General features: G+C 35.8%; 1 protein-coding gene across 1 annotated transcript in view; it reads left to right on the forward strand.

Moving 5' to 3' along the window:
- MICAL2 (microtubule associated monooxygenase, calponin and LIM domain containing 2) overlaps positions 1 to 27549 on the forward strand; it is a 137096-nt gene that overhangs the window by 12474 nt on the left and 97073 nt on the right. Inside the window, 14 exon segments of the mRNA XM_058161707.1 lie at positions 2265 to 2472; positions 3871 to 3987; positions 4961 to 5062; positions 6113 to 6268; positions 7251 to 7351; positions 9726 to 9983; positions 10521 to 10636; positions 11379 to 11505; positions 12999 to 13089; positions 13203 to 13350; positions 14960 to 15159; positions 18572 to 18684; positions 22286 to 22342; positions 24579 to 24728. Coding sequence (XP_058017690.1) covers positions 2265 to 2472; positions 3871 to 3987; positions 4961 to 5062; positions 6113 to 6268; positions 7251 to 7351; positions 9726 to 9983; positions 10521 to 10636; positions 11379 to 11505; positions 12999 to 13089; positions 13203 to 13350; positions 14960 to 15159; positions 18572 to 18684; positions 22286 to 22342; positions 24579 to 24728 — 1944 coding nt within the window.

The following is a 27549-nucleotide window of genomic DNA, read 5'->3' on the forward strand; positions in this document are numbered from 1 at the left end:
TAGTAGGAAATCTTGATAAACAAAACTACAAAGCAGGTAATTTAATGTAAGCATGTTAGATGGTATTCTCAGATTTTGGCATAAAACAGTTACTAACCACATGCCTCAGAGAAAGTAGGTGGTGTTTATCTTGCGACTGCTCAGAAGTATTATGTTTTAAGTGATAAACGAATATTCCTTGAAAAACCAAAGTTTGAATGAATCACTTTTTATAACTGGAATTGTTTGTATATATGCACACACAGATGCATACGCACATCTTTGCCTGGCAAAGATTAAACCATTTATGGTGTGCATGTGTTGAGTACTGTTAAACTGTATATATAACTCTTTAGCAATGTTTGTTAGAACTCAGAGTTCTCATGTGAATCATAACAAAAACGTGCTGACAAATCATATAAACCTCTGCCAACTGTTTCTTCAATCTTGATAGCATCTGGACTAGATAATATTGATCCATATAATTAGGTCAACTGAACCAGTTTTATGATAGCAGCTGACACAAAGTACCTTTGTAGCTTTATCTCAGCCCTTCGAGGTAGGCTAGACTAGGAAATCAAAGTTATAAATGCTAATACTACTTTTATTATAAAGTTACAGTAACAGAATTTTTGAGATCTGAATCACTTCCCCCATCCCTTCCTTTATCTTTGTAAAAACTAGAGAGGGTCATATCTGAAATACTTTTTCAAATTACATTCCTATTCCAGACTCAGATTTAAGGTTATTCCTTCTACCTATTCTACTTAGTAGTTTTGACTTCATATGCTAAAGCTAGCTGGGAAGAGCAAAATTTACCTATGAAGAAATAGTTATCTGCAAAGAATGCATTGGTTTTCATAGAGAAAAGTAAGCATAGGTTGTTAAATTAGTACTTGGGGTTTTATTTTCTGTTTCTTCTGCCAGTGATCATAAGAACTGTTTTAACAATTAATCAGCATAGTGTGTGTGTGTGTGTGTGTGTGAGAGAGAGAGAGAGAGAGAGAGAGAATGAGAATGAGTGCATGCATATATATGAACAAATACATGCCAAATTTATACTGAAGAATTGATTGGTTCTCAAAATAACAATGGATTTTTCATGTTGATTTTAGGTATTTAAATGTTTTTGTTTGCTTCAAAGTTTGTTTTAATACTTCTAAGCAAGTTTCCAGAACTATATAATTTGGTCCAAACTATATTCATGCCATAATATTGTTTTTGACCTAACCACTTGTAAAGGGAAAGCAGCTGAGGAAGGGCTTAGCTGTGAGTTATTTTCCACCTATATAACCTAATCCAGATACTAATTTCTTCATGTAAATTCCCCCTTTTTAAAGTATTTGCTCCAAAATTGCTTTACTATATGTAGTAAACATATTGAGCACATCTTCTGTGCTCAAAAGTGCTGTTTACTACAAACAGTAAAGCAATTTTGGAGCAAATAGCTTTAGAAAGGGGGAATTTACATGAAGAAATTAGTATCTGGATTAGGTTATCTACAACTATTTTAATGAAGGAGACCAACTAAGAACATGTAATTGGGCCATTGGTGGAAAGTCAACCATAAAGGACCCACGTCTGAATTAAATGGCAGATTTTTGAGGAAGTATATTTTGTATGGAGTTATTATTATTTGTTAGACTTTGTAAATCAAGAAATTCAAGGCAGCAGGCATAATGTTTTGTCTTCCAAAGTTTTCACACAATCACATTTCTGTGAAATACATTGGGCTGAGAGTGACTTTGGCCCATAGTTCAGAAGTGGGTTTCAGCAGGTTCTAACCAGTTCTGGAGAACCGGTAACAGACATTTTGAGTAATTCGGAGAACTGGTAGTAAAAATTCTGGCTGGCCCCACCCCCATCTATTCTCTGCCTCCCAAATCCCATCTGATCGAGAGGAAATGGGGATTTTACAGTAACCTTCCCCTGGAGTGGGGTGGGAATGGAGATTTTACAGTATCCTTCTCCTGCCACGCCCACCAAGCCACACTCACAGAACCGATAGTAAAAAAAAATTGAAACCCACCACTGCCACAGTCACTTTGGAAACTTCTGTAACCAAGGGTGGCTTTGAACCAGGTTGCTCAGTGTTAATATTTCGAATCCTATCCATAATCTGAATTGATTTTGCCCTTAACCGTTACCAAGTTAATGATTAGGGTGAGCTTCTCTCAAGGTTTTTAGATGTGTCTTTCATTATCTGTGGCTGTGCAGGACAGTGTAAATTTTAATTTTCCTATAGGCCTAAATGTAAGCAGTTTTCCTCTTATTGGTTTTTCCAGTGTTTGATTGTTGGAGGTGGTCCCTGTGGCTTGCGAACCGCCATAGAACTTGCCTTTCTTGGAGTCACAGTCGTCGTCGTAGAAAAGCGAGACACCTTTTCAAGAAACAATGTACTTCACCTCTGGCCATTTACAATTCATGATCTTCGAAGTCTGGGAGCTAAAAAATTTTACGGGAAGTTTTGTGCGGGATCGATTGATCACATTAGTAAGTCATAATTACATCATTGTTTCTTTCTCAAAAGGAAAATGGAGGCACATTATACCCATGGTGAATATTTTTTTATCTAGAAATATTAGTTGCAACAATACCAAATGCGTTGAATAGTTAATGGCATGCAGATTTGCAGCTCTTCCTGTTATGATATAACATTTATTACAATGGATTCAAATGCTAAAAGCAAGATCCACTGCGGAGAAAGTCTTTGACAGGTATTTTTGGAAGAAGACAAAGTAAGTGCTTTAATACCTAGAATATTGCAACTCCTTCACAGTGTGTGCTTCCTGTCAGTATTTTCAAGTGTGTTTGATCTCAGGGGTCTTCAACCTTAGCAACTTTAAGACTTGTGGACTTCAACTCCCAGAATTCGCTGGCTGAGGAATTTTGGGAGTTGAAGTCCACAAGTCTTAAAGTTGCTAAGGTTGGAGACCTCTGTTTTATCTAACCTGGATGCCTAAGTGTTCCTTCAGAATTTTAGCAATATCAGTTGACAAAAATTATCTTTATATTTAGTATTTACTGTATGTACAATTTTTCAGTAGGACTTGATGTGTATGTCAGAGTTCAACTACAGCCTCCATTTACAATCTGGATTATTTATCTTAAAACACAGGAATGGGATTCCAATTTATAGGGGTAGATCCTTTCTTAACAGTAAAAGAAAACTATAAAAAAACTTCCTAGATATCTTTCGGAATGAAAATACATGGTAAATAATGTATGATTCAGGAGCCAATGTGGCGCAGTGGTTAGAATACAGTACTGCAAGCTACTTCTGCTAACTGCTGGCTGCCTGCAATTTGGTAGTTCAAATCTCACCAGTCTCAAGGTTGACTCAGCCTTCCATCCTTTCGAGGTGCATAAAATGAGGACCCAGATTGTTGGGGGAAATATGCTGACTCTGTAAACTGCTTAAGGTAAAGGTAAAGGTTCCCCTCGCACATATGTGCTAGTCGTTGCCGACTCTAGGGGGTGGTGCTCATCTCCTTTTCAAAGACGAAGAGCCAGCGCTGTCCGAAGATGTCTCCGTGTTCATGTGGCCGGCATGACTCAACGCCAAAGGCGCATGGAACACTGTTATCTTCCTACCAAAGGTGGTCCCTATTTTTTCTACTTGCATTTTTATGTGCTTTCAAAACTGCTAGGTTGGCAGAAGCTGGGACAAGTAACAGGAGCTCACCCCGTTACACGGCAGCACTAGGGATTCGAACCGCTGAGCTGCTGACCTTTCGATTGAGAAGCTCAACATCCTAGCCCCTGAGCCACCGTGTCCCTTGTAAACTGCTTAGTTTACAGCTTAGAGAGGGCTGTAAAGCACTGTAAAGTGGTCTAAGTGCTAGTGCTATTGCTATGATCAAAAAAACATGTAATATTTGTCTTTCATAGGTATTAGGCAACTTCAGCTTATTCTCTTCAAGATTGCACTGCTGCTGGGAGTTGAAATCCATGTGAACTTAGAATTTGTGAAAGTTTTGGAACCTCCTGAAGATCAAGAAAATCAAAGTAAGCTGTGTTTCTTTGAAAGGAAGAATTTCACAGCGGAAAATAATTTTTACTATTAGAAAACAGGATACTATTTTTTGTGCAAGTGATTACATCTGTAGAGATGTGCAAAGCATTCTTTGTGGCTAGTCTGTGTCCAGAGCATAATATGTATTTTTTATTTGTATCTGTAGTGAAACTGTGTAACTTAATCTAGGCACAGGTCGAAACTTGTGTTTTGGGCGGAAATGTTTATAGAGAAAGCCAAAGTTTATGGTGATACATGATTGCTAAGTAAAGGAAGGTATGAGAAAAGTCAAGCCAATGGAAGGACTGGATAGATAGCTCTCATCCTGACTTCAAGGATAGCATACACAACCAGCCTCCAATGTTTTCTTTCTCTATTTCCCTTTAGCTGCTAATACTAATATCCTTGGCTTCAAAAGCTGCATAAGGGGAAGCAGAGAAGAAAGGCTTGGCTTAAGCTAGGTATGTGGACTAGGAGAAGAGAGCAGTCCTTAGTACTTTTCCAAAGTTTGTCTCAACCATATCTTCAAACAATGAAATCCTTCTGGATTTCTGTTGTTGAACAACTGTCCACCCACAGTTAAGGAAAACTTCTGAAACAGTATGTGTTTGTGGTCATATTTGTGTAAATTTTCTTCATGTATTGCTTGATTATTGTTTAACACAGAAGTGGTACGAATGGATATGATCATCTATCATTATGGTGTCTGTCCCATTTTTAGATTGTTTTAACTGTAAGAGAATTTGCAATAAATATACTTTTTTTCACAAATTATAAATATAGTATATATTTCTCTTATAAAACACACAATTTATCTGTATTTTCTATAATGCATATTTTTAATAAATTGAATCTTTAAAAAATAAACTAGAAGAAAGTAGGAAAGTTTTTCCAAACTTTTCTTAACATGATTTGCATTATACATGCTATTGGACATACATTTGCTAACTAACCTCTTGATTTCAGAAATAGGTTGGAGAGCTGAATTTTTCCCAATGGATCATCCTTTATCAGAATTTGAATTTGATGTAATAATTGGAGCTGATGGCCGAAGGAATAGTTTGGAAGGTATGTTATAAATAGAATCAAAATCCAATTGAACAAATATCTAAAATGGAAATAAAGAGCCTGATCATTTCTTTCTTTATGAAAAACAATAAAGTAGATAAGACTTTTAAAAAATTATTACACATTTATCTTTTAAAAATATAGGTGGCTATTAGCAAATGAAAGAGACAAGCATTTTTTAAATTGAAAAGTCTAATGCAGATCTTTTCATTGTTCCAGTAAGGACATGCTGTGCTATTTGGATCACAATTCTGCAGGGGTACAAAATGAATACGCACAATACTTGCTATGTAATTACTTTAGAAAGCAATAATTTGACTTAAAAGATAATCATTGTGAATTTGGCATAGAATAACGAAATAGAAGGAGAGAAAGATCCTGTTGTACTAGCTGTTAAATGTTTTAAAAGGAATTTAATAATAATAAGTATCACAGCTCTAAGTCACTTTTGCCTGTGAAACATTAGTTAAATAGCCTGTGTTATGTCATATGACCAAACATCTTTATGCCTATTCCTATTGGGCTTTAATTAGATGCACATTTAATTCTTTGAAACTACTGGAGTTTTATGTTAGAACTTTTGAACTTAATATCACTACAGAGAGTTGTGCCTACCCAATTCTAGAAGAAAAAAAAATCAGTACATGTAATAGACATGATGAATTCTGAGGTTGCAAGGTACCAGAGGAATGTGGTAGAATAGTCACAACAGGTAACACCAAGAAATTTTTAGCAAAACAAGTATAAACTCTTTAGGAAATCTGTAAGTAAATGTTTGTACTGGATATGAAATATGTAGAACTGTCCAGTGGAAAAATGAAGAGAGTCAGTTTTAAGAATCTGATAAAGGAAATTATATAGCTAGAGGAGGTGTAGTTCAGTTAAAAGAGGACATAATAGAGAAATGCTAGGAGAGAAGAACAAATATTTGAGTTTTCTTGCTTCAAATTAATTTACAATCTTTGTAACGCCACCTGAGTTCTTGGGTAAATGCCAAAATTCCTCTTGGGAAAAAAGTATTAATCAACTCTTGTTGTTTTTCCTTGTAAGGTTTTAAAAGAAAGGAATTTCGTGGAAAGCTAGCTATCGCCATTACTGCCAACTTTATAAACAAAAATACCACTGCAGAAGCCAAAGTGGAGGAGATTAGTGGTGTTGCTTTCATTTTTAATCAAAAATTCTTCCAAGATTTAAAAGAAGAAACAGGTAGGTATTCTTTTAAACATGGCAGAATATAGTAAGCTGGCAACCAAACTGAATAGCAGAGGTATAAAATCAGTGGTGGCACTTTAATTCATTTTCTTTAAGATTTTGTTGTTCATTGATTTACACAAAAATCTGTAATAGACAGCTTAGCACTCATTATGCTAAATCGAAAGCAATCTTGCTACATTATATTTGTGCAGTAATGTGCAATTTTTTCTAGGTTGTGGGTCACCCTTTCCTGTGGATGTAGGAATATAAAGGATTAAGACCAAACTGATTTAACTTCATTTATCATTTTAATTAAATTGGAATTAAATTGGAATTGAGTATGAATGCTATCTAGTTAGAAATTTAATCTCTTTCGCTTTCTCTTACAATAAAAACTATGATTTGGTAATAATTTCTGAAGGCCCATGCAAGTTATTTGCAAGTTTTCAAGGGTGTTTGTGTATCAGGACCATGGATTATGAACTTCTGGTCATAGTATTAAGTATGAACTAAGTCATAGTTATTTCGAAGGTGCTACTCATTGCAATAAAAATAGTAAAATGTTTTATGACTTCCTACAATAGAATCTTCTCAGCCTTTACATTTTCATATTATTTTCTGGTCCAAAATTTTTCCAACACTTTGCATGCATACAAGGAGAAATTGAATTCCCTGAAACATGCTGTTTGTTGACAAATTTAATGTGACATAATAGAATAGAATAGGATTTTAGATTATGAACACACATGATGTAATGTGTTCATCTTTAAATTATAAAATCCTGTTGTTTTTTTTACTGTCAACATCATGTAAGAACTTAATTAAATGTATTGTTGAGAATGTTACAGTAGAAATGAATTTGAATTCAAAATTTAGGAAGTTAAAAAAATGTTTTTCCCAAATTGGTTGAATGTTAAAGTAGTAAAAAATTGAGAAATACACACTGTTTTATTATATGAGTTTTCATCCAAAAACATGTCTTGCTCTTCTGTAGGAATTGACCTAGAAAATATTGTTTACTATAAAGATAGCACACATTACTTTGTGATGACTGCAAAAAAACAGAGCCTTCTGGAGAAGGGTGTCATTATTAACGTAGGTATCTAATGTATATATTTTTTTCTCTGTATAATAGTACTCATTCTGATCGCTGAGCCTCATCAGAATCTTAAAACCCAGATTCTCTTTTTTTTAATCGCTACTATCCAGATTATTTGGGACAGATTATTTCCAGAATTCCCAGCCAAATGGCCATTGTATTCCCAAAGTACTGGGTGGAAATTCTAAGTGTTGCAGTCACAGCACATCTGACAAACTACAACTTGATAAAAGCTGAACTGCATTTTCAAATTGAAATATAACAGGAAATTGTTTTGAAGTGTTCAAGAACACTTTACTGAAACTGAGTGTTCAAGGAGGATAGAGAGGGAACATGTAGGCATAAGACTCATCGCAGTACTAATAAACTAGGCCATGTCCTGGATTGTATTTGTTTTTCCTCCACTTTCTCTCTTTTGTGTAAACTGCTTACCTACCTATATCCTCTACTTTCTTCTCGTAATATTGGTGGCTGGACGGTATCTAGATTATAATAAAGAATTTGGATTTTTTCAATTTAAATTATAAAATCCTGGTGTTTTTTACTGTCAACATCATGTAAGAACTTAATTAAATGTATTGTTGAGAATGTTACAGTAGAAATGAATTTGAATTCAAAATTTAGGAAGTTAAAAATGTTTTCCCAAATTGGTTGAATGTTAAAGTAGTAAAAATTGAGAAATACACACTGTTTTATTATATGAGTTTTCATCCAAAACATGTCTTGCTCTTCTGTAGGAATTGACCTAGAAAATATTGTTTACTATAAAGATAGCACACATTACTTTGTGATGACTGCAAAAAAACAGAGCCTTCTGGAGAAGGGTGTCATTATTAACGTAGGTATCTAATGTATATATTTTTTTCTCTGTATAATAGTACTCATTCTGATCGCTGAGCCTCATCAGAATCTTAAAACCCAGATTCTCTTTTTTTTAATCGCTACTATCCAGATTATTTGGGACAGATTATTTCCAGAATTCCCAGCCAAATGGCCATTGTATTCCCAAAGTACTGGGTGGAAATTCTAAGTGTTGCAGTCACAGCACATCTGACAAACTACAACTTGATAAAAGCTGAACTGCATTTTCAAATTGAAATATAACAGGAAATTGTTTTGAAGTGTTCAAGAACACTTTACTGAAACTGAGTGTTCAAGGAGGATAGAGAGGGAACATGTAGGCATAAGACTCATCGCAGTACTAATAAACTAGGCCATGTCCTGGATTAAAATTGTTATATCTCTGTTGAGACAATTTATAAATTCATAGAATTCGCATTTGTGCTACGTTAAAAATAATTGGGGATTACGGGAGTTGAACCCCAAAATGTTCTGGAAAGTAATTGGGGAAGAGTAATGTACTGTACGTCTTTGGGAACTGAGTTTTATTTATAAAAATAAAATGAGAAAAGTAAGATCCTGTACCTAGGCATGAAAAATCAAATGCATAAATATAGAATAGTCAATAGCTACTTAAGTATGAGCCATCAGTGTGCTGCAACTGCCAAAAAAGCCAATGCAGTCCTAGGCTGCATCAACAGAGGGATAGCATCAAGATCATGAGAAGTGATAGTACCACTCTATACCAAACTAATGAAGCCACGCTTGGAATATTACATCCAATTCTGGTTGCCACAATACAAAAGAGATGCCAACACCCTAGAAAGAGTGCAGAAGAGAACAATAAAGAGGATAAGATATCTGGAGCCTAACCATATGATGAATGGTTAAGGAAACTACGTATGTCTAGCCCATTGAAAAGAAGGTTTAGGGGTGACACAATAGCTGTCTTCCAATACTTTATGGGGCTGTCACAAAGGAGAGGGGTTCAACCTATTTCCCAAAGTCCCTGAGCGCAGGACAAGCAGTAAGAGGTGGAAGATCATTAAAAGGAGGTGCATGGTCCTTTCCGACTCTTTTATTTTATGTTCCACATACTGCCTGAATTTTATACTTTTTAAAAAAGAAATCTCAGTTTTAAAAATTTAACCAATCAGCAACGTGCTTGTTTCCCGCCTAAACCATTTAAAGATACATTACAGCAGGGGTCCCCGATCTCTGAGACATGACTCGGTACCATTCAGAACCGGGTTGTATAAGCAGTGGGTGAATGCGAAACTCAATTTGTATGAGCTGCAAATGGAGCTGTATATGTGTGCGCGCGCTCACCCAGAACCATCCACTCTTCTCCCTGCTGCCAATCCGCAAAGGCAGAAAGATTGGTGACGACTGGTCTAGAGCAAATTAAATTGCTAGCATACAGTATGCATATAACTTGACCCTGTATTTTTATATGTAATTATTTGTTTTATCTAGCATCCATTGGATTGTCCAAGAATTCTAACAATAGACATCTGTGGTTTCATTTAGGATTTTATTGATACTGAAATGCTACTGTGTGTGGAAAATGTAGACCAAGACAATCTATTGTCCTATGCAAGAGAAGCTGCCGACTTTGCGACTGATTATCAATTGCCTGCCTTAGATTTTGCAATTAATCACTATGGACAACCAGATGTGGCCATGTTTGATTTTACTTCTATGTATGCCTCTGAAAATGCTGCATTAATACGTGAGAGGCATCGACATCAACTGTTGGTTGCTCTTGTTGGAGACAGTTTAGTAGAGGTAAGATGAAATACATGTTTGTTCAAGATAGCTTTTAAAAGTGATTTGCTTTGTAAAAGCAGCTTGATGAACTAACATCTAGTAATTATCGCAATTATGAGTGCTATAATACCAGTGATTAATATCAGCCAGTTCGCACCACTTCGGGAGAACTGGTTGTTAACTTTCTGAGCAATTGGTAAACTGGTTGTTGGAAGAAATCATTAGGGCAGAGAACCGGTTGTTAAATTACTTGAATCCCACCACTGTATAATACTATTCTCTAACTGAAATGTAGGAACTTCAGAAGCATTCACAATCTATGCGAAGAGGTTTTTTTTATTACTATTATTGTTGTCCGATACTCCAGCTTTTATCTATTGTATTTGTTTTTCCTCCACTTTCTCTCTTTTGTGTAAACTGCTTACCTACCTATATCCTCTGCTTTCTTCTCGTAATATTGGTGGCTGGACGGTATCTAGATTATAATAAAGAATTTGGATTTTTTTCAATTTAAATTATATTAGATGTTACCTAAAACAAAAATATGTTTCACAGCCTTTCTGGCCAATGGGTACTGGCTGTGCAAGAGGATTCCTAGCTGCATTTGACACAGCGTGGATGGTGAAAAGCTGGGCACAAGGAAAGTCCCCTCTTGATATCCTAGCAGAAAGGTAAGTCTGTATGTGCTTGTCTTTATATACTAGAGAAGTGAGTAAATTCCATTTTTCACAGAGCATAAATTGATCCCAGTTTGATCCAAATGAGGAATATGGCCGTCCAGATATCAAGCATTCCTTACTATTGGCCTTGGACACTTGGTTGCTACAGTGTATTTCAGTAGCAAATAGGTGACCTAGTTCTACCATATTTGATAATGCTTCTATTATCTTGTTCTTATTTTGTTATCAATTTGTTTCTCATTTGTTTCAGTGCAGTCTTTGCCCAATTACAAGGAAGAAAGGAGAGTTGTTGAGAGGGCTTTTTTTTGGTAGATGTTATGTATGGTAATGATGAAGTCAAGTATCTGAATTTGGAAAAAGGTCATATAAGGGCTGAGAAAGCATGTTTGTGGAAAAAAGACAGCACAGGCTGTAAATGGAAACCTGACTGACTAATAATGGCTGTGAAATCTATACCTACTGCTGTTTTGTGGCTAAAGGAGGAGTTGTTTCTTGTGCGAAAGGAAAATTAAAGCCAGATGATTTGGGATGATGTAATCTTACTTCATTGTAATTATTTTTCTGTCTTAGGAAGACCTATATTTTTCTGTCTGAGTTGTTGTCATCTTAAGCATTTTTCATACTATGGCAAATCTAAATTCATTGTCTAATAAAGGTAGGTGCACCTCAAGTAAGGACGAAAACTTCTTGCCTCTTAAAATCAAACAGGCATATTTCTATTGCTTTTTTTCAGGGAAAGTATTTATAGACTCTTACCTCAGACAACACCTGAAAATATCACTAAGAATTTTGACCAATATACTATTGACCCTGCCACACGATATCCGAATTTGAACTCAAGTTGTGTTCGACCTCATCAGGTAAGCCAAGATATAAACAATAAAACTCTTTATATTCAAAGCGTTACTAGGAAGGTTGGGTTGGGATTTTTTTTTAGATAATAATAATAATAATATAATAATATTTTAATTTATAGACCGCCCTTCTCCCGAAGGACTCAGGGCGGTGAACAGCCAGTTAAAATACAAAACAAACCCATACAATAATTAAAAACTACCCCTAAAAAACTAATTCAATTGGCCAAGCTAAAATACAATTACACCCTATAAAATCACTAAAATTTAAAAACCCCAATAAATCCATATTAAAAGTTTAAAAATTAAGTCAGTCCAGCAACATGAAACAAATAGATTTTAAGTTCGCGGCGAAAGGTCCTAAGGTCGGGCAGTTGTCGGAGTCCAGGGGGAAGCTCGTTCCACAGGGTAGGAGCCCCCACAGAGAAGGCCCTCCCCCTGGGGACCGCCAGCCAACATTGTTTGGCTGACGGCACCCTAAGGAGACCCTCTCTGTGAGAACGCACCGGTCGTTGGGAGATTGAAGCCGGCAGAAGACGGTCCCGTAAGTATCCCGGTCCTAAGCCATGAAGCGCTTTAAAGGTCGTCACCAATATCTTGAAGCGCACTCGGAAGACCACAGGTAGCCAGTGCAGTCTGTGCAGGATAGGTGTTACGTGGGAGCTCCGTGATGCTCCCTCAATAACCCGCGATAGTTTAGAAAGTTTTTGTTCAACTTTGACTGCCATGAACATGGTGGTTGCATAGGTGACCTATAAAATATGAAAACAAACTCGGATGATCATGAAGAAAATGCAGACCTGCCTGTTTTGCATGCGTGTCTTGATAGATTTATTTCCCCTAGATCACTGATGATGAATCATTTTGGCACCGAGTGCCGAAAAGGTCGTGTGGAAATGTCGCGCGCACAGAAGCGCGCTTGTCAGGGCCACGCTCCGGAAAAGGCGAACTTCCGGGTTTTAGCATGCAAGCATGCCTGACAATTGTCTGGTGCACATGTGTAGGCTGGTTTTCGGCACTGCCGCATGCATGAAGGGTTCACGCTCCAGAAATGCCAAACTTTCGGGTTCTAGCACGCACGTGTGCCCGATGATCAGCTGGCTCGCGTGTATGCGCAAGCCAATTTTTGGCACTGCCATGCATGAGAAAGACAGCTGATTGTCATGCATGCATGCACGCTAAAAACCCAGATGACAAACAGGCAAGGCTGAGCATACTGGGCAACCTGGCTTCACGTACCACTTTGGGCACACGTGCCATAGGTTCACCATCACAGCCCTAATGTTTACCTGTAAGTTAACACAATGTTGTTTTATAGAGTTTTAATGTTTGTTAAATGCTTGGCATCTTGGAATAGGGTAGCACATAAATATAATAATTAACATATGAACTGGGGTTAGATAGATGTTGCATTTCCATTGTCAGTTTAGATAATTGAATGATAAATCAGATTTGAGCAGTGAAGATTCTGAACTCAACTGATGATTATCTTCCCTTAGGTGAAACATTTATATATTAAAAATGAGCTGCAGCCGTGCCTACTAGAAAGAGCAAATACCGTTAGAAGATCAATTGGCCTTTCAAAACGTGGTATGAGAAGTTTCATTAGTGTTTTTTTTTTACACCATATCCTGGGAGAGTTTGAAAGTTGTAAAGGTTGTACTGGTATTTTTTTTTTTTAAAAAAGAAAATTATTCTTTCAGAATATGACATACAGCCCAACAAACTTTTAACCTGGTGTCAGAAACAGACCGAAGGATACAAGAACGTGAACGTCACAGATCTCACCAGTTCGTGGAAAAGTGGCCTTGCCTTATGTGCAGTTATACATTGCTTCAAACCTGACCTCATGTAAGTTTTTATACATGTATGTAATGCTTGCTAATTGCCAAATTCCTTTTAAAATAGAGACTTGAATAAGGCCAATCAAAACAGTAAAGAAAGATTGTTTCTCTTTTTAACATCTATTTTGCAATTCTCTGCATCTTTTTGTTCAGATTCTGCCCCTCAGTGTCTTTGGCTCCATACTGAAAAATACAAAGTATACAGATTCAAAGAATTCCTTGAGTTTTCAACCATACTGTTTTTTTCTTGTGTTATGGAAGTTGATATCTTTTATGCTTGTATTTATTCCTGAATTCATAGCATTTGTTATTTTACAGTGTTTTCTTTTAAATACTCTGTGCTGAGTAATATTCTCATGCAAATGTGGGGAGAGGTTATTCAGAAATGAGGAGTGTCATCTGTATTGTTATAATGTCTGGGAAAAAAATACAAAAACAGCCCATAACAAAAGAGCAAAGAAAACAAACCCTGAAGGCAACTAAAAGGAAGAAAAGTGCATCAATTGTCCTTACCAAAACCTAGGCAAAGAGCCAGGTCCTTAGGGCTCTTTGAAATGCCAGTAGTGTGTGTGTGTGTGTGTGTGTGTGTGTGTGTGTGTGTGTGTGTCTATCTTAATGCATCTGTGGAAGGATATTATGTCAATTCTTTAGAGAATAAATTGTATGTTTTATTCCTATCCAAGTTCCGCAAGAATTCTGGAGATGATGATGATTAGATTTTTATCTTGTCTTTTACATTTGTTGGTCAACTCAAGGCAGCTCCCACGTCCAGTTTTCTCCACAAAAATAGCCCTATGAAGTGAGTTGGGCTATGTGTCTGAACAAAGTCATTCAGCCAGTTTTTCATGCTTAATAGAGATCTAGAACTCAGTGTCCCCTCGTTCCTAAGTCAGCACTTTAACCACTACACCAAATTGGCTCATACTGGAACTAGCAATTACTTCATACTTATTTAGCAAATCTCATTCTCTAGAATAAGGATATTCTTATGCCAACAGATGCTAACTTTCTTCCTAATACCTAATGCCTTCCATATCTATGTACATAACTTCCCATAATCTCTAGTTGCAGTCTCTAGAAAGTACTCAAATAACAGTTCAGAACATCTGTAAGGTATAAGATCATAGACAATTGATTTTGGACATTTGCATATTCTGGTTTGGTATATATTATTCTATTATATATTTTATAATATATTTATTCAGGATTTCTTTTGTTGGCTGTCTGGCTGGTTGGTTGGTTGGTTGGTTGGTTGTCAGAGTTCTAAGTGATAATTATAGACTATTGTTTATTGTATATATAACCTGGACTGAAATAATATAAGGAGATGGTGGTATTCCACTCTGGCAAAAACATAATGTGAAAGAGAGTAAGTAGGTATGAATACGCACTAAATTAAATTTTTATCAAGGATACCAACACAGATTTCCTGCTCCCCCCCCACAATGTTTTAGAAAAACTTTGAAAACAAAAAGATTTAGTACAGGGAAAAACATTTTCTAAAGTATTGTACAGATGAGAAGCAAGAATATAAATCCAGTTGCCAAGACTCAGTTTTCAGACTACTCTTAAGAGATGTTTCTGTACTTATATTACTTTTCTTCCTAATTCTTAAGTGACTTTGATTCCCTGAATGAAGAAGACGCAGTCGAAAACAACCAGCTAGCATTTGATATTGCTGAACGTGAATTTAGAATTCCTCCTGTCACAACTGGGAAAGAAATGGTATCTGCTGGAGAGCCTGATAAACTCAGTATGGTCATGTATCTCTCAAAATTCTATGAGCTATTTAGGGGGACCCCTCTGAGAGCAGTGGGTAAGTTAGCTCTGTTGTTTTTACTCTCAGTAAAAATCAAGCTTTTGTTGCTTTACATTCAGGTTTGGCCTTAAACCTGAGCCCAAGGTTTCTTGCAATTGTAACTGCTTTGAAATATTGAATTATATTTAGCTATGTCAATCAGGTTTTATAACAAAATGGGGGAAAGGGACGGTTTTATTCTTGAGTGGTTTTGGAAAGCCAGAAGACACTGTTGCCATTACTTATTTTGGTTTATTGATCACATAAGTTTCATGAAAGTTGCTGATTCTGCATTTGGCTTTCATATTTGTCTCCGTTTTATTAGATTTTTTTAAATTGAGAACCTTGTCTGCTAGATACAGTATATTGTTTTCCAAGTACTATGATATGGTTCAATAATACTTAGAAATCTACATAACCCAGTTTACTTTTGCACCTTTCATATAGTCATAGGCAAAATGGCAAGGTGGAAAAGAGGGCAACAACAACTCTTGACTCTGGTTTGCATTAAAATTTGTACAGTAGAAGAGCTTTTAGGCACGCACAAATATCTTTTAAAGTACTCATTACAATCTGCTGATTGTAACTGGTGTACTCAGATATATATCATGCTTCGACTCAGCTCTGCTCAATGTGTTAAAATTTTTGTGTTAGCATTTGGCAGTGTTTGAGTAGTTGAAGGCTTTAAATCCACCTCCCAACTTTCCGGACAATCACAGAAAGACATCTAATGATACTGTGACTTCATTGGAAGGAACAAGGCCAAATTTTATGTCCCTTTCATGTGGTGGTTAAGGATAGAAATAGAAGTTCGACAGACAGTAGTCTGTCGAAGACTACTTCAGCTTCAATCGCAACAATACATGAGCACACAATAGATTTAAACTTAATGTGAACCACTCCAATATTGATTGTAGAAAATATGACTTCAGTAACAGAGGTGTTAATGCCTGGAGTGCACTACCTGACTCTGTGATCTCTTCCCATAATCCCCAAAGCTCAAAGATTATCTACTATTGACCTCACCCCATTCCTAAGAGGTCTGTAAGGAGCGTGCATAAGAGCACCAGCGTGCCTACCGTTCCTGTTCAAATGTTCCCCTTGATTGTATCCAATTTGTATGGTTATTTCATGCTTATACGTATGTATACCCTTGTTTTTGACAAAATAAATAAAATAAATAAATAAATAAAAGTTGTAGGCCTCTGAGAGACAAATCACTTCCATCCCGACCCATAAAACTTCCTAAAATCCAAGCAGTGGCCTAATATCCCATTCCTCGGGCTCATCTTGGGTCTTTCTCCCAGATTTGTTAGAGGGACAGTTATAGAGGTATTTATAAACATGTTCAACTTTTTACAACTTCAAGTTTCTGGGGTTGTTATGGTGGGGAATAAAAATGGAACCGGGAACAGGAAGCAAACCACTTCTACTTTGAATTTTTAATGTTTTTTTTTTAAGGGCTACTGAAATTCAGCAGTTTTGTTATTAACTTTGGCAGTGAAGTTTAGGGTGTTTGAGTGGGAGCTGACTGTGACTTTGAAAGATGTCCATGTCTATTCTAAGTTCAGAGTACAGGACTGTACTATTCAATTTGAAGAATAATGTTGCTTTTTCAGTGTTTCAATTTTTTTTTTGTAATGAAAGACTTTCTGAAGTTAACAATGAATTATAGATGTAGTTTTATAGGAAAAATACTTGAAAGTATAAATGGCTTGCTTTACATGATTTCCAAATTAGAATAGAATAGAATAGAATAGAATAGAATAGAATAGAATAGAATAGAATAGAATAGAATAGAATAGAATTTTATTGGCAAGTGTGATTGGACACACAAGGAATTTGTCTTGGTGCATATGCTCTCTGTGTACATAAAAGAAAAGATATATTCGTCAAGAATCATAAGGTACATCACTTAATGATAGTCATAGGGAATAAATAAGCGATCAATCATATTAGGAAACAGTCAATATAAATCGTAAAGATACCAGTATCAAGGATACAGTCATAAGTGGGAGGAGATGGGTGATAGGAACAATGAGAAGATTAATAGTAATGCAGCCTTAGTAAATAGTTTGACAGTGTTGAGGGAATTATTTGTTTAGCAGAGTGATGGCGTTTGGGAAAAAATTGTTCTTGTGTTTAGTTGTTTTGGTGTGCAGTGCTCTGTAGCATGGTTTTGAGGGTAGGAGTTGAAACAGCTTATGTCCAGGCTGCGAGGGGTCTGTAAATATTTTCACAGCCCTCTTTTTGACTTGTGCAGCATACAGGTCCTCAATGAAAGATAGGTTGGTAGTAATTGTTTTTTCTGCAGTTCTAATTATCTATGAACTCTTGTGTCTGTCCTGTTGGATTGCAGATCCAAACCACACAGTTATAAGAGCTGCAGATGACAGGCTCAGTAATTCCTCTGTAGAACTGTATCAGCAGCTCCTTGGGCAGTTTGAGCTTTCTGAGTTGATGCAGAAAGAACATTCTTTGTTATGCTTTTTTGATCACGTTTTTGATGTTAGGTGTCCATTTTAGGTCTTGAGATATGGTAGAACCTAGAAATTTGAAGATCTCTATTGTTGATACTGTGTTGTCTAGTATTGTGGTAGTATGGGAGGGTTTCTCCTAAAGTCTATCACCATTTCTATGGTTCTCTGTGTGTGTTCAGTTCCAAATTGTTCTGGTTGCACCACGAGGCTAGTTGTTCAACCTTCCGTCTGTATGTGGATTCATCATTGTCTCGAATGAGACCGATCACTGTTGTGTCATCTGCGAACTTCAGTAGTTTAACAGATGGATCGTTTGAGATGCAGTCATTGGTATATAGAGAGAATTGGAGAGAGCACACAGCCTTGTGAGGCTGTATCAGTTAACTGATGTAATTCTGCTTAGTTTCACCTGCTGCTTCCTGTCTGTTAGAAAGCTTATATGATCCACTTACAAGTGTGTTCAGGTACCGCTAGCTGGTTTAGCTTAGTTAGAATAATGTCTGGAATGATGGTATTGAATGCTGAACTAAAGTCTACAAAGAGGATCCTTGCATGGGTCTTTGGAGATTCAAGATGTTGTAAGATGTAGTACAGAGCCATATTAACAGTATCATCTGTTGATCTATTTGCTTAGTATGCAAATTGCGGGGGGTCTAACCACTGATTGATGGTTTTCAAATGGGACAGCATTAGCCTTTCAAAGGTTTTCATGACTACAGATGTTAGAGCAACTGGTCTGTAGTCATTCAGTTCCTTGATGGTGGGCTTCTTCGGCATTGAGATGATAGTAGAGCGTTTGAAGCAAGAAGGAACATAGCACATCTCTAGCGATTTATTGAAGATTCGGGACAAGATGGGGGCCAATTGGTCAGCACAGACTTCTAAGCAAGACTTTTTTTTAAATTAATACATGATGCCTTAATTTACTTTATTTCTTTATGTTTGAACAGGTACCATGGTAAAGCAAAATGGAGAAAGAATTGATCCTTGTTCAACAAAGTCATCCAAATTCTGCTGTAATAATTACATAAACTTGACATTTCCAAGGAAGAGAATACCAAAAGTAAAATTATATATCTTTTTTCTTCCTCCCCGTCTTTCAGATAAAGGAATAAATGCATGCATAGTACAAAATAAACAGCAAGGTTATAAATGTATAAATACTGTGTAACTCATGACAGTTAAAAATAGGACAGTTTTCAATTATGCTATCTACATGCTATTTAGATTTACACTGTGAACAGAGTATGCTTTCTCTGTCATGCAAAGTTTGTAAATTTCCCTGGACTATTTGGTTGCCATTTGAGGTCAGTATGAAATTGGCCTTTGATCTCCTAAGGGCAAACTATTCCTAAAACTACTGAAAAATGTTCTCCAGTAAAAATGTTCTCTAATATTAAAGGAAACTACTTTAGTTTTCAAAAGAGAATCTACTTATCTGTGACTAGTATTCTCTGTTGATTTCTGAAAGAGATCACTGTATTTTTCCCCCTGTTGATGCTTCATTGCTTCAAATTAAAAAAAAAATTGGAACAACTATGGTATAACTTCATAGCAGCAGGAAAATAAAAGAAAGTGTGTGAGTTTGCAGGTGTCACTAATAATGAAAGAAAGAGTGTTACTTCCCACTAGTAATTTTATATTTAGTACAAGAAATACTCAGCTTCAGAACTGGAAGAAGTTCAGTTTTATACAGATACAACTCCAGAACACTAACCTGTATTAAAAATTAAATTTAAAAAATGAATTAAATTTAAATTAAATTTAGAAAATTAAATTTCATCCTACGTATGAAAATTAAATGTTTGATCTTTGAGATAAAGCCTATCATATCTCTTATGTATCAGGGGGGAAAAAGCTTTGCATAATACTAATTGTGTTCAAATATAAGCTTAAACTTCCCAGTATTTTAATAGTGAAATTGCTGTAGTTCAGTTCATTCATCTATCAACTTCCATCATATATAGTACTGTTTGATGGAATACATGTTTGTTAAAATTGCCATCTGACTATACTTAGTTACTTCTGTGATGAGTGGAATTTACACCACCATGAATTAGCTACAGTGATTTGAATAGTCAGCTAACAATGGCTCACTCCAATATGTGAGGTTTCACACATGCAATGTAACTCCCCACCTTTTCTCCCCCCTACATTTCATCCCTACATTATTTACCTGTCCCTAGAATGCATCCAGAGACATTAGCACACATGTATCATTTTATAGAGATTGCTTGAATCAAGTAAGAGAATATATAAAAATATTTGGTCAACAGCTTCAATAACTAGCAACTAAAAACTATGAGAGCATTTTGTGCTTTTAAAGCTGTATATCAACTCTGCCTTCTGAAGGCCAATGAATAAAGCCTTCCAAATACACAATGTAAGATTCTTCTTATGCCAACCATTCTATAAATAATACCATCAAATCATGTGAATATTAAGCTTTCTACCAGTAGTCATATGCCCTTTTTAGGGAACAGCCTTTCTTTATTCAGCCTTGCAAACAGAACTGGTGTGTTTATTCAATTGAAACCCAACTATCCAATTTGCCAGAAATAAGACAAAAAGGCTCAAACTTCCAAAACAAGTTTACAGTAGATTCCTCTCCTAGAATATCGATATAGTGTATTTCATGATGTTGCTAATTGTAACTTTTTCAGTCTCTCAAGTCAACATAAATAAGACATTTTAATTTGTTTCCATATTTGTTATTCTATGCCAGCTTTCCTGCTCTCAGTTACATAAAAAAAATTATTGTTATTAAATGCCCAATTGAACAGTGAATATGAAATGTTTTAAAAACATGCTCAGAAACTTAGTTTTAAAAGATCTATGGATTAAATCTACAAATCGGTAACAGGAACTGTACTTGTAGTGCTGTCCCATAGATGGTTCTTTTACTTACTTCCCTGCTTCACAGGGAATGGAGTTCACACAAATAGCTTGGCAGGGAGAGAATAAAAACAATTTCTGGTTTCTATTAGTAGTAGGAATTTCTGTTATAGCCTCTTCCAAGAGCAGAAGGGTAATTCTGGTTCATGTGACCATTAGTAATGATTTTTATCTAGACAGACAATAGCCTGATTCAAAATAAAAACTTTGAAAACTTTTAAGGCAGTTTTTAGAACTATACATCTGTCAGTTTTTTGGAAATGAAAGCTAAGAGTGGTTTTGTCCATCATTTAGAAGATTACGCATAGCTATCAAATACTTCCAAAAGAAATATACTTATGTGAAATCATATGGCTTGCAAGCTCAGCCAGAGTGTTGAATTTTATCAGTGATGCCACTCACACTTGTATGAAATATTGTTGAAGTGACATAATGTTGAAATATTCACAGGATTCTTTCTACCTCTTCTAGTGGTAGAAAGCTATATAAATTAATTCATATCACTGATGACGTTTGTCTCCCTTACATAAAGAACAGCTGGTGATTTATCCAGGACCTGAATTAGGCAGCAGTATATACAATCCCCTGAGTGGTGTCATATTAAAAAAATGTATAACGCTGAGATCTTTAGGCCCGAAATAATGCACAAAGACCTTGAATCAGGAGAACCGGATTATCTCCTGGCAGGTTTCTGAGCTACTACTGTGACTTGGAATTGTGTGATTCCTGAGTTATTGTGAGATGTCGGATAACTACAATAAATCATTTTATATGTTTAAACTACAATCCACAGCATTGATACGCGTGTGCTGTTTTTGTACCAAAAATAGAATATAGATGATAATAAAAACTTCATCTTTTGCTTTCCTTAACGCCTTGAAATCTATTAATTCAGGTAGTTGTTCTCTTCTCATGTATTTTTCGGTGTTTTAGCTGTTAATGAGAAAAGTGCTCGTGCTGACATAATACAAAGAAGAATGGTAGAATACAAAGTGGCTTTTATTTCCATCGGTCATATGTGGTTTTTACATCAAAATCAGATTATACAAATTCCACAGCTTATGAATAGAATGGAGGAGACTGAAAAAACATATTCTAGTTTCAACTATATAATAATAATAATAATAATAATAATAATAATAATAATAATAATAATAATAATAATAATAATAATAATAATAATAATAATAATAATAATAATAATAATAATAATAATAATAATATTTTAATTTGTATACCGCCCTTCTCCCGAAGGACTCAGGGCGGTGAACAGGCAGATAAAATACAGACATACACAATAATTAAAACAACCCTTAAAAAACTGATTTAAATTTGCCCAAAAATTAAAATAATATACACTCCCATAAAATTACAAAAATTTAAGAACCCATCAAATTCAATTAAAATTAAAGATAAAAATCAAGCTAGTCCAGCCATCCGAAATAAATAGGTTTATAATATAGATAATAAAATTTTCTGAGAATAGGTTGGTGTTTGTAGAAAGAGAAACATTAACATCAACTGGCTTTATAACATATTAAAAGTGCCCTAAAATTAGTCCTCCAGTTAATTCTTTATAGAAAGATGCATAATAAAACTTTGAATTGCACCTGGTACATGATTTAATTATACTCTTTGTCCTTTCTCCTTTTATAACTAATCTGATTTTTTAACACACAGCATGTTAATTTGCCCTTTTATTAAATAGATAATTTTTTGATACATTTACACTTGTGAATTTTTTCTAAAGTTGATTTCATTGCTTTCAGGTGGAAGAAAATGAAACCAGTAAAAGGCGACGCAAAAGTCTCATCAGTTTTGAAGAGGTTGGTAATACATTTCATTATTAAATATGCTTTTATTGTGTAACAAAATTTGTTTTCCACTACAAAAAGTAGATATTAAGGAGTTCACATTCAGCTTTTTAGCTGATTAAAATTGACCATAAGGAGTCAGGGGATGGGTAGCATTATTTTATTTATTTATTAAAAGGTTTAAACTGCCCCATAGTTGAAGCTATTAATCCCATTTTTTTATCAGTTCAATGTCTGCAAAAAGAAAAATAATATTGTTTTGGAACCGGCTTTGGACAAGCAGGACTTCACTTTAGCCTCTTTCAAGTAATACCAGATTCTTCAAATCTGTGGTTGGAAATCTGTATGGCTACTGCCATTGTCAGTGGAAGCCAAACTTCTCTGAAGACATGTAGTGTGACAAGTGTCAAATATCAAGGATACAATTGACTTGATTGTTTCTTAGGAACTTTTCTGTGGCTTTAGATACCATCAACCTTCTGGATCATTTGAGAGATTTGGGAATAGGCGGCATAGCTTTGTAATAGTTCCATTCCCATCTCTCAAATAGGTTTCAAATGATGTTGCTTGGACACAGATCCTTAAAATAGGAAGTATAAGAAAGTCTACAGCTTTATTCTGTACCCAGTAATATTTTATATCATCCTGAAACACTGAAGATGTGCAGTTAGATTTATCAATGTGCTTCTGACATCCAATTCTATGTTTCTATAAACTTTTCAAGAAATTGTATGACTCCAGTGAATGGCCTGCAGACTGTAGTGAGACAGATAAGGGATAATTCATTGCAAGGTGAAGCAGATGATGCTATTTTGAAAGGCAATAATTCCAAAGAAGCATAGAAATGTATATTTTAAACAGGATTGCACTCTTCTTGCAAGACACATAGGTAGTTTGGAGTATTTCTGGACTTGGATCTATCTCTTGTTTCTGAGAACAGATTGAAAATGGCCAGGAGCACATTTTATCAATTCAGAATTTGTACCCATTGGAAGACAATGATTTTAATATTAATGATATATGTCCTAGGAACTTCCAGGCTCTACACAGGTTTACCTTTGTGTCTATGAACATTTAATTTGGAACAAAACAAGGCAGTCAGGTTGGTCTCAGAAGGACCATGAGCGGTCCATATTTAGCCTACTGTATACCTAAAGTATACAGTAGGTACTGTATACTTAAAGTATACCACTGAGCAGTGGCTCAGTGGCTAAGACTCTGAGCTTGTCAGTTGAAATGTTGGCAGTTCAGTGGTTCGAATCCCTAGTGCCGCGTAATGGGGTGAGCTCCTGTTACTTTCCCAGCTTCTGCCAACCTAGCAGTTCGAAATCACGTAAAAAGTGCAAGTAGAAAAATAGGGACCACCTTTGGTGGGAAGGTAACAGTGTTCCGTAAGCCTTTGGTGTTTAGTCATGCCAGCCACATGACCACGGAATTGTCATCAGACGGTGCTGGCTCTTCGAGTTTGAAACGGAGATGAGCACTGCCCCCTACAGTCGGGAAAAAGTAGCACATATGTGCGAGGGGAACATTTACCTTTACCTTATACTTAAAGTACAGTAGTGGCTGCCCATTTATTTGTGCACAAAATACAGTTAAAGCCCTACACAACTCCGGTCCTGACTATTTGAGAGAAGACTACTTTTTGTATGAATCTTTATGACTACTGAGATATGAAATTCTCTACCTGTTACTCATTTGTGGGTTCCTCACCCTTTCATCTGATCGTTCCTTAGGAAGCATCTTTCCCCACCCCTTCTTCCATTCTCTCATTCCATGCTCACATTCCATTGCACCCATTTTCTGTTTTATTTATTATCAGGCTTGATCCCCAAAACTCAAAGCTTGCATTACTTTTGTGGTGTGTAACAGATGCATTGTTCTAATGTGGGCGACAGAACACTTTTCAAATCCACAAACGTAATGAAGAAAGAACAATCTGGTCTAATAGTTAAGGTGGCAGGCTAGAAACCAGGAGACTCTGAGTTCTAGTCCCACCTTAGGCATGAAAGCCATCTGGGTGATTTGGGTCCAGTCACTTTCTCTCAACCCACAGAGCGGTTGTTGTGAGAAAAATAGGTAGAGGAATGGGGGGAGTAAGTATGCTTGTTACCTTGAGTTATTTATTTAAAAAATGTAACCTTTTTACGTAGCTTTTTAAAATCTACATTAAAAATTTACATAAATGGCAGTCCTTAATGTTATGGAATAAATACATATACTTTTTTCTCCATGTGCTTGCTTATAGTCTTCAAATCATTTAAATCAAGAAAGAAATTCTAGTAATCGATCAAGGGATTTGAAAGGAACAATAAATCGAAACAAAGTGAAATCAATGGCAACACAGCTCTTAGCCAAATTCGAAGAAAATGCGCCCAACGTTTCATTAAGGAGACAGGTGAGTGAATAAGCAAATAAATAAAGATGAGAAGAAGGCAGAGCAATTGCAGGACAAGGGGCACACCATCTTGGTTAGTTGAAAAATGGGACTAAGACTATACTGACAGTGTTATCTAAAAACAGATGGAGTTGAGGTAGAGATGCTGAATTCTTCCTGTCTCTCTCCTCTGCATGCTATGGAATATGAAACGTGCAATAAAGTGAATTACATACAGTAAAGTACATGCAATAATTTGAAGGGAACATCTAAGACAAGGGTCTCCAACCTTGGCAACTTTAAGACTTGTGGACTTCAACTCCCAGAATTCCTCAGCCAGCAAAGCTGTCTGAGGAATGCTGGGAGTTGAAGTCCACAAGTCTTAAAGTTGCCAAGGTTGGAGACCCCTGATCTAAGACACAAATCTTGTAGGAAGAGGAATTCTTTCATACTGTCAAGCAGTTAACAAAATCTAGACTCCTAATACCCTGTTTAAGCCTACAGCAGAAGTTCCATGTTCGATTGTGCAAAGCTCCTATGAAGATGATGCCTACATGTTCTTGTGACCTTGGCTTGTTTTTAGATCTTCTGTATACATCTTCTGTTTCGTAGAGTAAATGAATCTACTGCCTTACTTAGTTTAATCAGCTTTGATCTGACTAGTTACTAGACTTCCCTTTGGCCTTGTTACTGCTTTGTTACTATTTCCAGTACAAATAGTAAAACTCACATTTGGAAATGGAATCAAATCTTTCTGAGGGATAAGCAGCTATTTTGAGGTATTGGCACATAGGCCTTCTGAATATATATGCATGGAATGACTATCTTAAGCTTTGAGTACAAGGAGAAAGATTCTAAAACTTTATTCTGCTTCCAAACAGCATTTCATGGAATACTGATATTGATCAACTCTCAAAAAGCATGATTCTGGGGTAATGCAGTTCAGTATTAGTTTCAGAATCTTCACATATACAGGAAATACACATTAATAGTCAGATAATATAAATATTGCTGGCATTATAAAAGGAAGCATCTCAGAATACCTCCTGACGTCGTATTTTTGTATACTGATGAAAATGCAACATAGACATTTGCTCGTAGTCCAAGATAAACAAAGTCCCTTTCAGATAGTAGATAGTGTGACGTAATTATATAATGCTTTCCTTCTCTGTTACTGAAAGTTTTTGAAATAATCTGATGACATGGGATCAGGCTGCTGTCTTAGTATGTAACATAATTTAATAGAACAATATAAAAGCTGTATATTCTTGTGCTTCTTAAGTTAGTTTGCAATATTTTGGTTAAGATGGTGGAAATTCTGTTTGCAATATTTTGGTTAAGATGGTGGAAATTCTGTTGCACATTTTTATTGTTACTTAAATAAATTGATTTTCTAAAAACATTATATTCCATGACAATTGCTGTTTAACTATGTACAAATATTTGTAGTATAGGATTGCATTTAGAAAACAAGACAACATTTTGTGTCAGGTTGGGCTTTTGATCAGAGTCTTAAAGAGTCCACCATAAACACTTGTTTGAAATATCCTACATTAATTCAATGTATACACTTACTGTATATTAAATAGTGTAGAGAAGAGCAATAAGATGATTAAGGCAGGGGTCTCAAATCTTGGCAACTTTAAGACTTGTGGACTTCAACTTCCAGAGTTGAAGTCCACAAGTCTTAAAGTTGCCAAGGTTGGAGACCCCTGGATTAAGGGACTGGAAGCTAAAACATAAGAGCAGGAGTTGATGATGTCTAGTCTAATGAAAAGAAGGACTGGGGTGACATGAAAAAAAAGGACTGGGGTGTCTTCCAATATTTGAGGGGCTCTCAGAGAGAAGAGGAGGACAACCTATTCTAGGTTCAAGACAAGAAGCAAATGGGGAGGAGGGAAACTAGTCAAGAAGAGATCCAACATAGAAATAAAGAGAAATTTCCTGACAATTAGGACAATCAGTTGAACTGCTTGCTTTCCAAATGCTCCATTACTAGAGCCATTTAAGAAGAAATTGGACAATGACTTGTCTGAAATGGTACAGGGCTTGAACTCCTGCTGCTGCTCTAACAAAAGGTTGGACTAGAAGACCTCCAAGGTCCCTTCCAACTCTGTTGTTCTGTATTCTGCATTTTATTTTTATTCCTATTGCTATTGAAATGAAAAGTATTCAAAAAAGAGGAGTATTTTTAACCCCTATATATCGCCACCTAATGATAGAGGATGTTCTCAAGTGAATCACATGTAAAATATGTGAATATGTAATGTCACACTTTCCTATTCCAAATGAAGATTGTAAGTTGTTTACATTTCTGTCTTCTCCACCTCCAATGCTGCTCTTGATAATTGCTCAAGGCTAATTTACACTAGGCTGACCTTAAGCCAACCACTCACTCTCAGCCCTAGGAAGAAGAAAGCAAACTATTTCTAAAATCTTATCAAGAAAATTTCAGAAGCTTGTCCAGACAATTTCTAGGAGTTGACACTGACTCAAAGGTGTAAAAAATAAATAAATTTCAAAGTTACGATTAAGTTAGGTAATGGTTGAAAGTGATGACTAAATCAAGGCGACTGAGATTCATTGTTTTATTTCCTTTTTCATTTATTTATTCATTGTTTATTTCTTCATTTTTCTTCAGACTACATGGATTAATTTTTATGTTTTCACACCAGTTGAAAAGGTTACATATATTCTCAGTAATTAATATACTTGCCTAGTTATTTTACCGTACACAGAAATCTAGGATAATTTGAAAATTGAACTAGTAAAAAGCTATCAATGATATGCTCAGTTGTGATTGTAGTTTGCTATACAAAAGTACTAATGAATATTGTGGTTT

The sequence above is a fragment of the Ahaetulla prasina genome, chromosome 1 (genome assembly GCF_028640845.1).
Source record: "Ahaetulla prasina isolate Xishuangbanna chromosome 1, ASM2864084v1, whole genome shotgun sequence".
Classification (NCBI taxonomy): domain Eukaryota; kingdom Metazoa; phylum Chordata; class Lepidosauria; order Squamata; family Colubridae; genus Ahaetulla; species Ahaetulla prasina.